General features: G+C 40.9%; 2 protein-coding genes across 4 annotated transcripts in view; one reads left to right on the top strand and one right to left on the bottom strand.

Annotated features, from left to right (window-relative positions):
* Positions 1-113: 113 nt before the first annotated feature.
* RNF141 (ring finger protein 141) lies at positions 114-12,465 on the top strand. Of its 3 annotated transcripts, XM_071427972.1 has the most exons (7): positions 155-223; positions 1,634-1,670; positions 2,103-2,302; positions 3,755-3,863; positions 4,832-5,013; positions 7,991-8,098; positions 9,690-12,465. In XM_071427972.1, exons 3-7 carry the CDS (start codon positions 2,118-2,120, stop codon positions 9,838-9,840), a joined length of 735 nt encoding a protein of 244 aa, XP_071284073.1. In that variant the 5' UTR covers positions 155-223; positions 1,634-1,670; positions 2,103-2,117; the 3' UTR covers positions 9,841-12,465. The 3 variants fall into 3 exon arrangements, with proteins under 3 accessions (XP_071284071.1, XP_071284072.1, XP_071284073.1); XM_071427970.1 differs by lacking the exon at positions 1,634-1,670 and having other exon boundaries at positions 114-223; XM_071427971.1 differs by lacking the exon at positions 1,634-1,670 and having other exon boundaries at positions 149-293.
* Positions 5,008-13,836, bottom strand: part of AMPD3 (adenosine monophosphate deaminase 3) — a 43,403-nt gene continuing 34,574 nt past the window's right edge. Inside the window, exon 16 of the mRNA XM_071427968.1 lies at positions 5,008-5,255. Coding sequence (XP_071284069.1) covers positions 5,213-5,255 — 43 coding nt within the window. The 3' untranslated portion in view covers positions 5,008-5,212. The remainder of the gene's footprint in view (positions 5,256-13,836) is intronic.

The following is a 13,836-nucleotide window of genomic DNA, read 5'->3' as shown; positions in this document are numbered from 1 at the left end:
GCCCGGGCCCCGCCGTGAGAGCGGCGGCGAGGGCAGAGCCGCCCGGGCCCCGCTCCCGGCCTCGCGTCCACCGTGTCCCGGCAACAACGGCGCGAGCCGCGCGCTTGCGTCACCCCCGCGCGCCGCCGCCGAGCGCGCGCCTGCGCGGCGCGGGGGAGCGGCCGCGGCGCTGCGGTGCCCGTGGGGCGGTGGCGGCTCCTCCGCGGGATGTGCCGGGGATGCGGTGAGCGGGGACCCGCCCCCCGCCGCCCCTCGGCGCCGAGCGCAAGGCCCGGCCCGGGGGAAGCCGGCGGGTGCGGGCAGGGCCGGGCGGGGGGAGCGGGCGGGGCGGCCGTGACGCAGCCGGGCTGAGCGCGGCCCGTCCCGCGCCCGGCGCTGAGGGCCGGCACCGGGGGAGGGCGGGCGGGGCGCGCCTGAGCCGTGAGGGGCCGTGCCCAGGCCCGTCCGCGCCGCTGGGGGCGCTTCGTGGGTCTGCGGGTGACGCGGAGTGTGTGAGGTCTTGGAAGGGTGACAATAGGGAACATTTCATGGAGTGCTTTGTTGGAAGGGACTCACAGGGGTCAAAGTCCAACTCCTGGCCCTGCACAGGACACCCCAAGAGTCACCCCCATGTGCCTGAGAGTGTTCTTCAAACGCTTCTTGAACTCTCTCAGAGTCGCTGCTGTGACCACTTGCCTGGAGAGCCTGTTCAGTGCTCGACCACCCCCGGGGTGAAACTTTTCCCGATATCCAGATGTGCAAACGCCCTCGCAGGTGTTTCTCCCCAAACTTTTCAGTGCTGGGATTTAGATGCTGAGCTCGGCAGGCCGCAGGAGGCACGGTGCTCCCTGAGAAGCTCGGGGGAGGGAGCACAAGGGCGGCAGGTCCGGCAGGAGGTGTCCGCAGGGTGACCGGCTGTGCTGCTGACGTGTGGGCCTGGGCGTGTGCTCACCAAACACTCCCCGGAGAGCGGGGCAGGAGGCGGCTGGAGCCTTACCGGGAAGGAGAAAAGTGGCTGGAGGGGGAGCATGTGTGGGAACAGAATTTAGTCACAATTCCGGCCATAAATTGGAAGCTTACTGTGGTGAAATTGCATGGTACTTCAGTATGCTCGCTTGGTGTGCTGTGTTTTCCTCGTACCGTGGTGAGATCTCAACAGCTGTAAATTTTGTTTTGGGCGGGGTTAAGCGCAAGTGCTGCTGCAGCTGCCCGCAGGACAAAGTGCTGCTTTCTCTGTGGTGTCTCCCTTCAGGAGTTGGTAACGCAGCTCATGTCAGACTGCTCCGTGTGTGAATTTAGGTGGATGTCCTGCAGTTCCTTGCCCTCACACGCCTCCCATCTGTAGAAGGCTTAAAAGGGCCTGACACAACTGGTTTCCTTGACGAACAATGAACTCTGCAGAGAGGCATTTTGGGGGAAGTCAAATGCAGGGGGATCAAGGGGAGTAAGTAGATAAATACTTAGAGGGCATGGCATTAATCCTTCGGCAGACTTTTGGGGAAAAAGATTTGGTAGTGAAGGAAAGATGAAGTAAGTTGGAGTTGAAGACATTTGAGCAAGTCAGTTCTGTAATACAGGCTAAAGTTGGGTGTTTTGTGTGGATAGGGAGGTCTCTAAATTGGTTTATACTGACATAGATTCCCTGGCTTACCAGTTTCAGAATGCTGTGGGAGTTCTTTTGATCTGCCAATGTAAGTTTGATGTAAGAAAGCTGATTCCTAATGTGATGTCTATGTATAAAGAGACATTGATGTGCTTACTTGCAAGCATTCTGATATTCACACGCACAAATATTTAGAATAAACAAAGTTTGTCATAAATTACCATTGTCATCTTAAGATTTTTTTCCCATTCCATTGAATGTATTTATATATGTGTGTGTTGGAGCCGAATCTGTGTGGAAAGTTATCTCAATTTAATATAAGTATTGCTGTAAGCAAAATAGTACATTTTTAGTGAGATTATAATGCCACATTCCAGACTCTTTGAAGTGTTCTGCACTGTTTCTGATCTAACTATTCAGTTACTTGTGTTACTTGTGGAATAATTACTGTAGGCTAAAAGAAAGTGAGGGAGTAGCCATTCACAAACACACAAATGTAACTCTCAAATATTTTTGGCAGAGACTCTACAAGTGAATGAGAACTTCTCTCTGCAAAACTGAGGTGAAGAGCTTCACCATGGGTCAACAGATTTCAAACCACACACAAACTGTAATTAACAAGTTGCCAGAAAAAGTAGCAAAGCATGCCTCTTTGGTTCAAGAAAGTGGTTTCCTAACCTATGAAGAGTTTCTGGGAAGAGTAGCTGAACTCAATGATATGTAAGCCTTACTTTGCTTCTTTTTCTTTTTTTTTTTTTTTGTGTTTTACAAAGACCTTGTGTGCAATATATTACTGTGTGCTGGTAAGCCAGAACTGGCCCAATGGTTTTCTCAAATTATCTTTCATTTCTTTCTGTTTTTATAATGGTTGTAATTACACTTCGAAACCAAAGCCTTTTCTCCTCCTTAATTCACAGTACTCTTCTTCCAGCAAGTGTTGCTCTCTCTTAAAAGTTCACAAAAGGTGGTTTAGGGTCATCTTTTTGTTAGTGTCCCTTATTGTTCTCCCTTCTAGCTGAAGAGGCAATGCTGCTTCCTCTCTGCTTGTCAGTTTGGGTAGGAAGGAGAAGCAGGAGCCTGCTAGGGACAGCAGATCTACATGAGGAGGGTGGCACCTGAGACAGAACTGTTGGTGGCCATCCCTGCCACCTCTGCAGACATGCCAGGATGCTCCTCATTAAGGATGAGATGTATCTTACTGTCCCAAACCAGTGACCTAGATAATCCCAAACAAAAGGCTGCTTTTTTGTCCGATTTTTCATTGCCTGCCTTTTGCTAGACCAGTACAATGACAGTAAAAGGAAATGAGCAAAAAAGCAGCGTTGTCATTTTTAGCCTGTATTTATGGTATACTGTGACAGTGATAAAATGAAGTGGAAACACACACACACTGAATAAGGGCTTTGTAATGCTGGCTGTTTAACTAAAATGTGAATTTGTATTCAGTTTAGAAATTATCTGGGAGAGGGTCATACTTTCCTGAATGACCTTGAAAAACACACAGCTGTCTTCTGGGTAGACACATAAATAGATTTTGGAGAACATAACCTGATGTTTTGCCTGAGACTCCAGGCATATATTAGTATAATTCACTCTAAATTACTGTTTTTCAAGTAGTTTCTTTCTTTCTAGTGTTTACTTAAGCCTGAATATACTCTGATTCTTGTGGAATAGAATGTTGTGTCTGTGCTCCATTAAAGAAACAAGTCTTAGGTCACCTGACACGTTCACTGACTACCTCATTATTAATGTATACTAACAAAAAGTCACCTCATCAGCATATGCTGGTACTCACAGGCTTTTTTTTTTACATACCTGTTGAGGAAATAACTTTTCAGATTGGAGAAGAGATGGTGTGATTAGTGTAATAAACAGTGAGAGTATATGTGAATTTAAATGTCTATAAAGTACACCTGCTTGCTGGTGCTGGATCAGAAGACTTGCACAACATTTTCTGAAGTTTGCTGTGCAGTTTAAAGTGAAATGGATTGTGTATTCAATGACATCCTAAGAAAGTCATATTCTATAATTTGCTGTCCCTGGGCAGTATTGCTGAAATCTCTTTTAGGGATAGAGAGGAGACAGGTGAACCATAAATAATTGCACTTGGCTGAGGCTGCTGATCTTTGCAGGTCCAGCACATGGCTTTAAACTGATGTTGCTTTGTTTCAGTACTGCAAAATTGGCTTCTGGACAAGACAAACATCTGTTATTTGAAGTGCAGCCTGGGTCTGATTCTTCTGCTTTCTGGAAGGTGATCGTTAGGATAATATGTACCAAAGTAAGTGTGAACATTTTAATTTGATGGGCAGGTTGTGTGCACAGATTTGAGGACTGTCAGTTTTACTTGTAAAATCCAACACCTGCTACATGTGTTTTGATATAGATGATGCATTCAAAGATGCTGTTGGAGATAAAGTAAGTCTAAATGCTAAGTTTCTGCAAAAAGCATGGCAACAAAAACATAACTAAGTTTAAAGGAGTGATGCCTTGCAGTGGAGCATTTACAGCCCTTTAGTTACGAATGCAGGTGATTTGTGAGGTTAAGTAATCGAATGGTACAACAAACTGCCAACTGTAGATTTTGAAATTAGTAGTATAAATTAATCAGGTTTTCAGGCATTATCAGTTGAGCTAATGTGCCTGTACATAGTCTGATCCCTTAGAAAACCAATCTAAAGATTAAATGTTTTAATTTATGACAAAAACTTATGAAATTTGCTCTGTCTAATGAGGAGATTTTCCCCTCTCTAGCCTATCCTTAAAGGTAAAGTCCTTTAATGATCCTGAGTCCCCTGAGCAATCTTAATATGTGGTTAAACAAGGCAACCCTCAAACTCTGTTTGAAACCAACAGTTGTTACTTTTCTGTTTACTCCTAGTTTTTGTTAAGGCAGCCATCACTGTAGGCAATTTTAAGTTCAGATATTAAATGACTGATTTTCCTGTGCTTGGATCTAAGTTCAGCCCATTTCTTTGGGTGTTGGGTCCCTACTCACACCTGAATCCATTTGAGCAGTGATGGCAATTGCCTCGCCCTAAAATTGTGGTGCTGCCTGTGGTGTTCCTCACGCTGCAGCTGTGGGCAGTCCTGACTCTTGCTGAGGCAGATTGCAGCTTGTTAATGTGGTGAAGGACACTTAGGAAGGAGACTGCTGCCTTACATGAGAACTGCAGTGCTGTGCAAACATTCTGAGCAATGCCAAGTTAAAACCTGATAAGTAATTGTAAACAATTCTCATATCTTAAGATAAATAAAACAAGTGGCATCGTGGAAGCTTCCAGAATCTTGAACTTATATCAGTTCACTCAACTTTATAAAGACATCACCAATCAAGCAGCAGGAGTTCTTGCACAGAGTGATACTTCTGAAGAAGCTGCTGAGAGTTGGAGGTCTCTGTCTTCGTGTCAGGCCAGCTTGTGGATGGGAAGGTATTTTGATACACAGTTACAGCATAAGCATTTTGGGAGTTGTGCTTCAAACCTGAACTGCAAACACCTGCTTGTTCTTGATAGCTGCAGAGCTTTGTGCCATCACAAACAGGAACAGACACCTTCCCTTGCACCAAGGGAGTTGCAGTGCACTTGGGTTAAATCCTGAAATATGGTGCTACCATACCTTAGCTTCAGTTTAGAGATCAGGTCCAGCAGAAACATAGTACATGCTGAATGTCCTGAATAAGGGAACAGGAGGAAACGGAATCAGCTGCAGCTACAAATCCAGGGGGTTTGACAGTGTTTGTTTAAACAGATTTTGTTATTGTTCCACTTAAACTTTCTCTTCCTCTTACTTTTGGCATGTGGAAGTTCCCATCTGTTGCCACTAGAAACCCATCCATTATGGTAATAATTTAACTTGCAAGACTGAAAAAATGTGAATTGTCTCACTCATGCTGACCTTCTGCTTTGTTAACCAGAGGAAAAACAAAAGACTGAGGTCAACACCTGCAATAACTTGAGTTCAAACTGAATGTAAAAGCAAGAAGGTTGTCACCCTTTCCCTGTGTGAAAGTGTTGCTGCTACCAGTAATTCCATACTTTTCCTGAATAAGTTCATGGTCCTAAGTCAGTTTAAAGTGAGGTAGAGCTAGGTTTTACAGGAAAAGGTAGTAAATGGTAGAGTTCTCTGTGTTCACCAGTGAAGAGCTGGCAGCCAGGTATTTTCATGAAACAGCTTGAGTGTCACTCTTCAGCTGTTGAAAGGAAAAAGGGGTCACCTGTGTTGTCACTCCACAGAGCCCTCTGGTTTTTCTGTCATTGGATTGCAGAAGGTATTATTTTAATTTCATTTAGTTTCCTGTAAATTGTGAACATGTTTGAGAAAGAACAGGAAAATTGCTTTCTCAAGGTTATACCAGAACACACATTTTTCTGGAGATGGTCTTTTGCTTCAAACAGACAAACAACATAGACCCCAGGTACTTTGGCAAAACAACTTTATAAATTGCTAAAGTCAATGACGAAAATAAAAAATTTCCTATGTGAGTTTTTTTCAGTTTTTCAGACTTGGAGACAGGAGATGAGCATCCTTCTTGTTTGTAAACTTCATTACTGGAGACAGTATCAGTCACAAATGAAAACAGAGTATACTTTGCTAATATGATGAAGTTTGGTGAGCTTGTGTCTCAGCCAAGTTTTTCAAGTTACTAAGGAAAATATAAGCTGAAGCACCTTCAAATATTCTACACCAATGAAATCTTCTGTATATTTTTCTGTGATAACCACCCATTTGCCTAAGTTCTTCTCATCTTCAGATATTTTTCAGCTCTGCAAAGTTAGCCCTCGCTATCTAAAAATAGCAAGTGTTATCTGTTCAATTCTTCTTAACTTTTTCCCCTAGAATAATGCCCCATATCTCTACAACATCCACTTCCTATTCAGAGCATTCAAAATATGCCTAAGTGGTTTATACATTCTGATAACAAAGAGATAAGCATTTCCTTTGTCTGTCACTCCTTTATTTTACTGTTTCTTCAGGAACTTAGTACTGTGACTAAAGCTGACTTTGCAGAAGCTTTATAAATAGGCCTTGTATAATTGCTTGTATAGACACCAGCAAATCTCAAAAATTCAAGTGCTATTAAAGGTTAGTACTGAGAATTGCATGGGGGAGAAAAACGAGAAGGGAACAGGTCTAAAGAACAGAGTTAAGCAGGCTTCGTGGAAATTGTTGTACTCATTGTATGCAAACTGCCATCTGTAAAAAAAAAATCTGTAATTTTAAAGTATTTCTCCAAAAGCAAATTGAAAAGGAAACCCCAAGGACTTACTGGAAGAGAAAACAAAGGCATGCTGACTGCTGTTTAGTAGCTGGCTATTCTGTACAGGTCAAAAATGAATCTGTATTTGACAAGCTCCCTTAGATACCTAAGCAAAAATTGTCTGGTCAATAGTCATTAAGGCGGACTAACTCCTGAAATGACATTTTTTTCTAGAATGCTATCTCTGTCCCTCAGGTCAGAACAGGGATTCCCAAATTAGGTTTTTTGGAAAACCCAGGCATTTTAGAACACTTCCTTGGTTGTTTTGGAAGTGAGCTGTGACTATAAAATTGCAAACTTTACATGTCTGGTTAGGCCAGTGAAAGCTGAGGATGCTCTGCACCTTTTTGCCCTTGAGAAGTCTTGATGGTGCCAGTATTTGAGATACTCCTGATAAGAACATTAGATAAAGATATCTCATATTTGGGAAAAAGATATAAAATGTCAACATCTATCTTGGGTAGTGAGATAATTTTTAAGCTTCCCCACCAACAGAAACACCTGGGAGTTTAACTGGAAAAGCTGTGGTAACAGTCATCTTGAGAGTCCTAATTTGAGGAGCACTCATATGGAGCATATTGCAAGCTAAAATCAGCCTTTTCAATCTAGTGAGTAGTTTAGCTCCTGGCATTTTGGTGCCATCTGAAATGAGTGAAGCTGCATTCTGGTAGTCATCCTCTTGACATGCATGTTTTTGTCTAGGATATAATCCAGCACACAGAAATTTGGCAAAGTTCGTTATGAATTAGTTCAGCCTAAGGTGCAGTGACAGGAAGGCAGGTTCTTCTCCTGCCTTAATGTAAACAGTGTTTCTGTTCTTCTGCCCAGTCATGTGATATGAAACAGTTACAACTCTCACACTTCCTTGTTGATATGAAAAGGAATGTACAGAACCCTTGACAACACCAAAAGCACCTGACACAAATACTAACACAAAAACCTGACACAAAAAATAAATGCACATTCTGGCTTAGTTTAGTTCACTGCTGACATAGGCTGGGATGACATAAGTAGCCCATTCACAAATTAAAAGCAGGGGTGTTTCTTTCTGGCCATCACTAATTATTATGAAAAATGTAATAACTGGTGTAGTTACTGGGGCATAAATATCAAACATCTGGAAGAAAACAGTGTCTTCTCTTCTGCAGGGTTAAACAGCTGACAGATGAAGAGGAATGTTGCATCTGCATGGATGGGCGTGCTGATCTAATCCTGCCATGTGCTCACAGTTTCTGCCAGAAATGCATTGATAAATGGTAATATAGATGAAAGGATATTAATTATTTTATAGTATGCATGTTTCAGTTTGATTTGACAGATTCTGTGGTTGCCAAATAATTTAAAATTGAGTAAAAGCAGACTGAAGCAGAAAGAAGGCAGGAAATTTTGTAAAAAAGAGATGTGAAAATGCCGTTCAGCATTTGTTTTTGTAATTTCTTACATCTTTTTATTCTTCTAAAATTGAATTGTTACAGTCTTGCTCAGAAACTTGAGAAGATGGTATATGCAATGCTGGCATGTTATGCTTCATAAATCTCATTTAAGGCTTGTTAAGACTGTGCAAATATGAAGGCAAGTTGGACTGTCTGTCACTTACTTGGGAAATAACTATCAGGGAGGTTTTTTTCCATATGTTATGCTTTCACTTCAGATAAATGGCATACAATTTACTCATTTAACTATATCAGACTCTTCCAGGAAGATAGTTCTTCTCCATGGCAGCACCTTCAAATTTATAACAATGTATATCATGTGTAGCTTACAGTGTTCAGCTTCACAGTAAATTGAACACCTTTTCAGCTTCTGCATCTCTGATACACCAGTTCTTGGAAAAGTGGGAGAGAAGAATTTCTTTGTGGAGGAATACAGCTCTTGTCTGACCGTACAGGCCTTCAGGGATTAGGGAAGTGTCCAGGCAGTCTGGCATTAGGGGACACAGACCTGCTCTGTTCAAAAAGGGTATTTTTGGCTAGTTAATGCAAATGGGTTTACACGTAATTTGTGCATAAGAATTTGTTTTGTGGCTTTTTGAAAGACTTACCAGGGAAGTTACTCTTGTAACAAACACCAGGCTTCCACAAGGAAAAAAACATAGTAAAAATCACTGGATCTCAGAATACAGCAAGTCATTTCTCTCTTCTGGGAAAATGTCCTAACATCTATCAGCAGGACAGGGCTTAGTTTAGTGACTCTGCTGGAGAGTGGATTATACACTGCTTTGGCTGATGAATCAGCTGAACTCCTCACTAAGTTCCAGCTGCACCATGCTTTTTTTTTTGGTCTGCAATTGTTAAGGTTGATCTCCTCTTAATTAAGGCATAATGGAGGCTCCCAGCTCAAACATAAGTGTTGGAGACTCTTGAGATGGTGGAGGGAGTTGGGACTCCAGGGGACCAGTTCTAAACATCTGTGGGCTGCATGACCCTGGAAAAGGCTCCTTCTTCTCTTTATCTTGGAAGCCTATGGAGATTGGTTTCTAAGGACCTCAGCTGAATTCCTGAAGATAGGAAGAATTAATTTAGACAGTGAATTTCCATTTAAGCTTTCTGGCCAGGTAGCCAGATGATCCTGTCTGACCTGAGCAAAGGATTAGGAGGAACATGATTCCAAATTTTCACTCAAAGAATGGAGCTGCATTCAGAAATCCTCCTCACAAAGAAAGAAGTTTTTAAACACAAAAAGGTGGCTTAATAGGTGGCTTAATCCAGTTGATGTGATCATTCTTGAAGTTCTCACTGGGCTGGTTTTTGTTTGGGTTTTGTTTGTCCTTTTGGGGGCTCTTGTGGCTTTTTCTGGCCAGCAAAAGACCATGAGTGAAAAGCACTCATTTCTGTGCCTTCCTAACAGGAGTGACCGCCACAGAAACTGTCCCGTGTGCCGCCGGCAGGTGACTGGGGCAGGAGACTCCTGGGTGGTGTCAGAGGCCCCTACAGAAGATGACATTGCCACTTACATCCTTAACATGGTGGATGAGGCTGGGCAGCCCCACAGACCCTGACCCTGCCCACAGGCTGATCATGGCAGAACCACTTGAAGCTTTTGTTTTCCCCGGCGTCTGGTTTCACCCCTCCTTGCCGTTCTTGCACAGTCTGTCCTTCCCTTCTCCTCTTGGCTGCTGTGAGTCTGCGCTGCTCTCCTCAAGCACAGGGGATCTGAGCAAGTCTCTGTGTGTGCAGTCCTCGTTATTGAACTGTTCTTTCAGCAAACTCTTGGATCATTAACACAGTTTTCTTTAACAACGTTTGATATTAATTAGCAGTTCAACTACTCAATGAAGCAACTTGTAACAGCACAACTACAACTGCAAACTGCTGTTTGAGCATCACAGTGTACTGCTACAGAGATGAACCGTGGCAGATGGCTTGACCTCACAGTTCCTACCCTTCAAAGCAGTCCCTTATTCACAACTAATGTGAATAAAGATGATGAGTTAGCACTAGTGGTTATTAATTTGAAATTTTACTGTTGAAACTTGAAGGAGTCCCACTGCCTGTTCTTCAGTAGGAAGTTATTGCTGCTCTTAGTGTTTACAGATACTTAATCTGATCTGTTATGACTTTTAGTATTAATTATTTTAAATCTGTTTTTGAGAGTGTAGGCAGGTCTGTAAATGTACTTGTGCAATTCCCCTTATTCTTCTAACAAGACTTATCTCAGAATATTTTTTTAAATACATGTTTAGCATAGTCTTATTAGCTTGGAAACATTAAACAGTTTCGTACACAATCCTAAAAGCAGTAAATCAGCTTCAGTAGTTTTTGATAAAGAACAGCTAAAATTATTTCTAAACATTGGGCATATCTGAAGAGAATGCCTTTATTTGAATTAGCACTTAAGGTGTAGTTTAGTCTGATGCTGTGGCTTTATCTGCTCCTCTTGAGTTTTTGAAGTGATGAGATCAGAGTTAAAAGGTATATGAAGAGTTACAAGTGATAATCTAAGTAAGGGTGCTCTACTTAATATCTACAAGTGCAATATGCTTTTATGTAGCAGAGGGAAACTTCTTCAACAATAATGTGTCTTGGAGGAAGATGCACATATGACAGCTTGGAAAAGGGGTATCTCAACTGGAGTGCAACAGTATTTTGTGTTTAGCAGAATAAAATCTTTAAGAGCTGAGTTTAGACAGTCTAAAATTATTCGTATTCAGGAAACCCATCTTAAGCCTCTTGTGCATAAATAGTATTATGGAAATAAATGGCTACTGTAGAGAATTAATTTTATATATATATATGTATATTAACAAATACTACTTTTTCTCACTCAGTAACCTCAAGTTAAAATATTCAAGTGTAGCATTTGAAGGAATAACAGCATAAATCTTGCTTACTGTGAGACTGCATTTTTCCTTACCATACCTGTTAAAATTCCATGATGCCATAAGGCTTAAGTCCTTTTGTCACAGGTTCTGAACTAAAAGGCATGTGCACATGTAGATATGCACATTTAGGTTATTTTTCTTAATTGGCTACAAAGTAACTTAATTACATCAATTTGTTAAAGAATGTGCACCGAGTATGGCACCTGTTTGAGCTTGGTTTGTGACACCATTGTCAGATTTATCATAGGTTTTAAGACAGAGAAGCAACATACCCTTCATGTTTCTGTCACCTGAGATCCAGTATGGCTTAGTGTGTAAATCTGTATTTAGCTATGGAAAAATCCTTTTAGGAGTGTATATAGCTGAGAACTCTTTTTTTCCCCCCTTTCTTAAGCCATTGATAGCAATGAGATATTCTTCAGTAAATGTATGGAGTGTTTGGTTGCATAAAGGCGGTTGTTGTTGGGGCTGGAAATCGTTACTGGCCCAGGATTTCCCACTAAAACATGTGCAGATATTCCTAATAATGCACCAGTTTGGTTTCTTTTTGCTTTTTGAGGTTGCATTAGTCCATGTTCAGAACTTTCAGATAATCTTTGAATTTTTTAAACTTTTTATATCACTGGAACAGAAAGAGCATCTAAATGAAAGACTCAAGCTAACTTTATTTTTCAAGTACTTCAAGAATTATACTTCTGAACTGAGATTTTATAAGTTGACTTTCTGCTGAGAACTTACATGAACTTCTTAAAATGTAATTTTATAGTGATGCAAACAAGTTGTTAATTGCAGCATAATGACAATTACAATATAAACTAATGCAAAATAATTTAAATAGTGAAAAAGTAAACTTTGTATTCTGTACAGCTTTTTTAAATTAAGTTGCTGTAATTCACACTGCTGTGATGTAGATACTGTAATGTGTGCCTTGTAAAATATATGTACTGTATGTTATATGGAGAAATAGATACTTTAACACTGAAAACCTAATAATTTGGTACTGGTTGGCATTACTTAGTCTGAAGTGCAACACTTAGCAAACAGTTTTGGAAAAGGAATCAATCCATTGGTATGGACATGGCAATGAGTTCCAGAAGCTAGACCTTGAAAATGTGAATTACTACAAAGAGCTGTTGGTGGGGGGCATTAGAATAAATTAACTTTCCTGTGTTAAGTGAACATTTCTTACAGGTTTAATGTGAAATTGTAACTTAAACATTAGAGATGGTATTAACAGCTAAGAACATTCCACTATATTAAACTTTGTGTATGAATTGTGCAATAAAGTTACTTTGGAAGAAATGTTAGAGTTCTTTTAAGCTTAAGGAATCTCTTGGCTTTAGTACAAGAGAATTGTGAAAAATGAGTTTTGATCCAAATACAATTGCATTGTACGGGTGGTGTGGTTAAAAGTGTGGCACTGTGAGTCAGAGCTCTCAAATGTTGAAGGGTTGTATCAACAAGGTACCTCAATGCAGCTCTGCAAAAAAAGAAACTGGCTCTGATTTGACCTCTTCTAGGGACACAAATAAATTGGAACATTCTGAGATTATGGGAAAAATTAAACAACTCTAATTCTTACAGGACAATATTGAGGAGCATGTTTGTTTGGGGAAAGAATTTTTATTTTCAGAGAAGTGTGATACACTTTTACCCCAAGTAATTTCATCATGTTTCTGATGGTATTTTGAAGTTTAAGAATGCTAAGGTTTGGAGTAGTTTTTTCTTAATTTTTCCTTGTTTTATGTAAGAATTAAAATATGTAATTAATATAACTCTTTCCTCTGTCTAGTTACTTGGCTTATCTGTTTGGATCTTTCGAAGCCAAGGCAGAAATGGGAGCAGAATTCATTAACAGATCAGGAAATTAGAATGGATAAAATGACCAGTTGACAGGCACAGCAAGGAGGTAGGTGTACCAGAGCAATTAGCAAAGCTTTATATTTACTAGGTTTCAAGTTTAGGCATCATAGCAGTGTGATGGGCATGGTTCTTTTTTTTCATGGGAAATGGTGTATTTACCTTCCTTATCTTTCCTTTAAAGAAAATTCTATACATAATTAGAAAGGTTTTTAATCCATACTCTTTCCAGTTCTGGAAACCAGGCCAACCACTGAGATCTCTGTGTTACAGGTTTGAACTGAGCCATTCAGTCCCACCCCTGTAGAGCTGTATGTGCCAAATACTTTATTTTTGGAAAGAACATACTGGCCATGGTTCTTTGTGCTTTGCATCCAGCTAGATCCTGGAAGAACAGCCCCTTCAGGGAGCCCTAAGGATGTTTGATGAAAGTAGGAGCTGTATGTTAACCTACCTGGCCTTAATCCTTACACTGCATATAGACAATGCTTTGATTTTGTGTTCACACACACTCTGGAATGGAAGTAATATGACAGTAATTATTTTCTTTGGGCTTCTGTTGTTGAATCATCCATGATGATAACTTGCCAGAGGTTTTATTCCCACCTGTTTTAAATGGGTGAACAGAATTTTGCTTTATGAGTATGTCTTAAACATCAGTCATTTCAATTTTTGTTCACTGTCATTTCTTCCAATGCTTGATTCCAAGGCATAGAATTTATCATATAGCAATATTCTTTAAGGACTGAAAACTTTTCCTGCTGGGATGTGTCACTGGAATTAGCCTGGATGGGGCTGTGTGCTTTCCAGTGA

This window comes from Agelaius tricolor, unplaced genomic scaffold (assembly GCF_023055355.1).
Source record: "Agelaius tricolor isolate 1412-34295 unplaced genomic scaffold, bAgeTri1.0.p SCAF_5, whole genome shotgun sequence".
Classification (NCBI taxonomy): Eukaryota; Metazoa; Chordata; class Aves; order Passeriformes; family Icteridae; genus Agelaius; species Agelaius tricolor.
Note: the sequence above shows the minus strand (reverse complement) of the source record. Positions and strands in the feature narration are given on the sequence as shown.

Coding starts and splice junctions, on each gene's coding strand:
- RNF141 (XM_071427970.1), top strand. CDS start 2,118: ATGAGAACTTCTCTCTGCAAAACTGAGGTGAAGAGCTTCACCATGGGT. Junction 3,864..4,831: donor TTAGGATAATATGTACCAAA/GTAAGTGTGAAC, acceptor TCATATCTTAAG/ATAAATAAAACAAGTGGCAT. Junction 8,099..9,689: donor CAGAAATGCATTGATAAATG/GTAATATAGATG, acceptor CCTTCCTAACAG/GAGTGACCGCCACAGAAACT.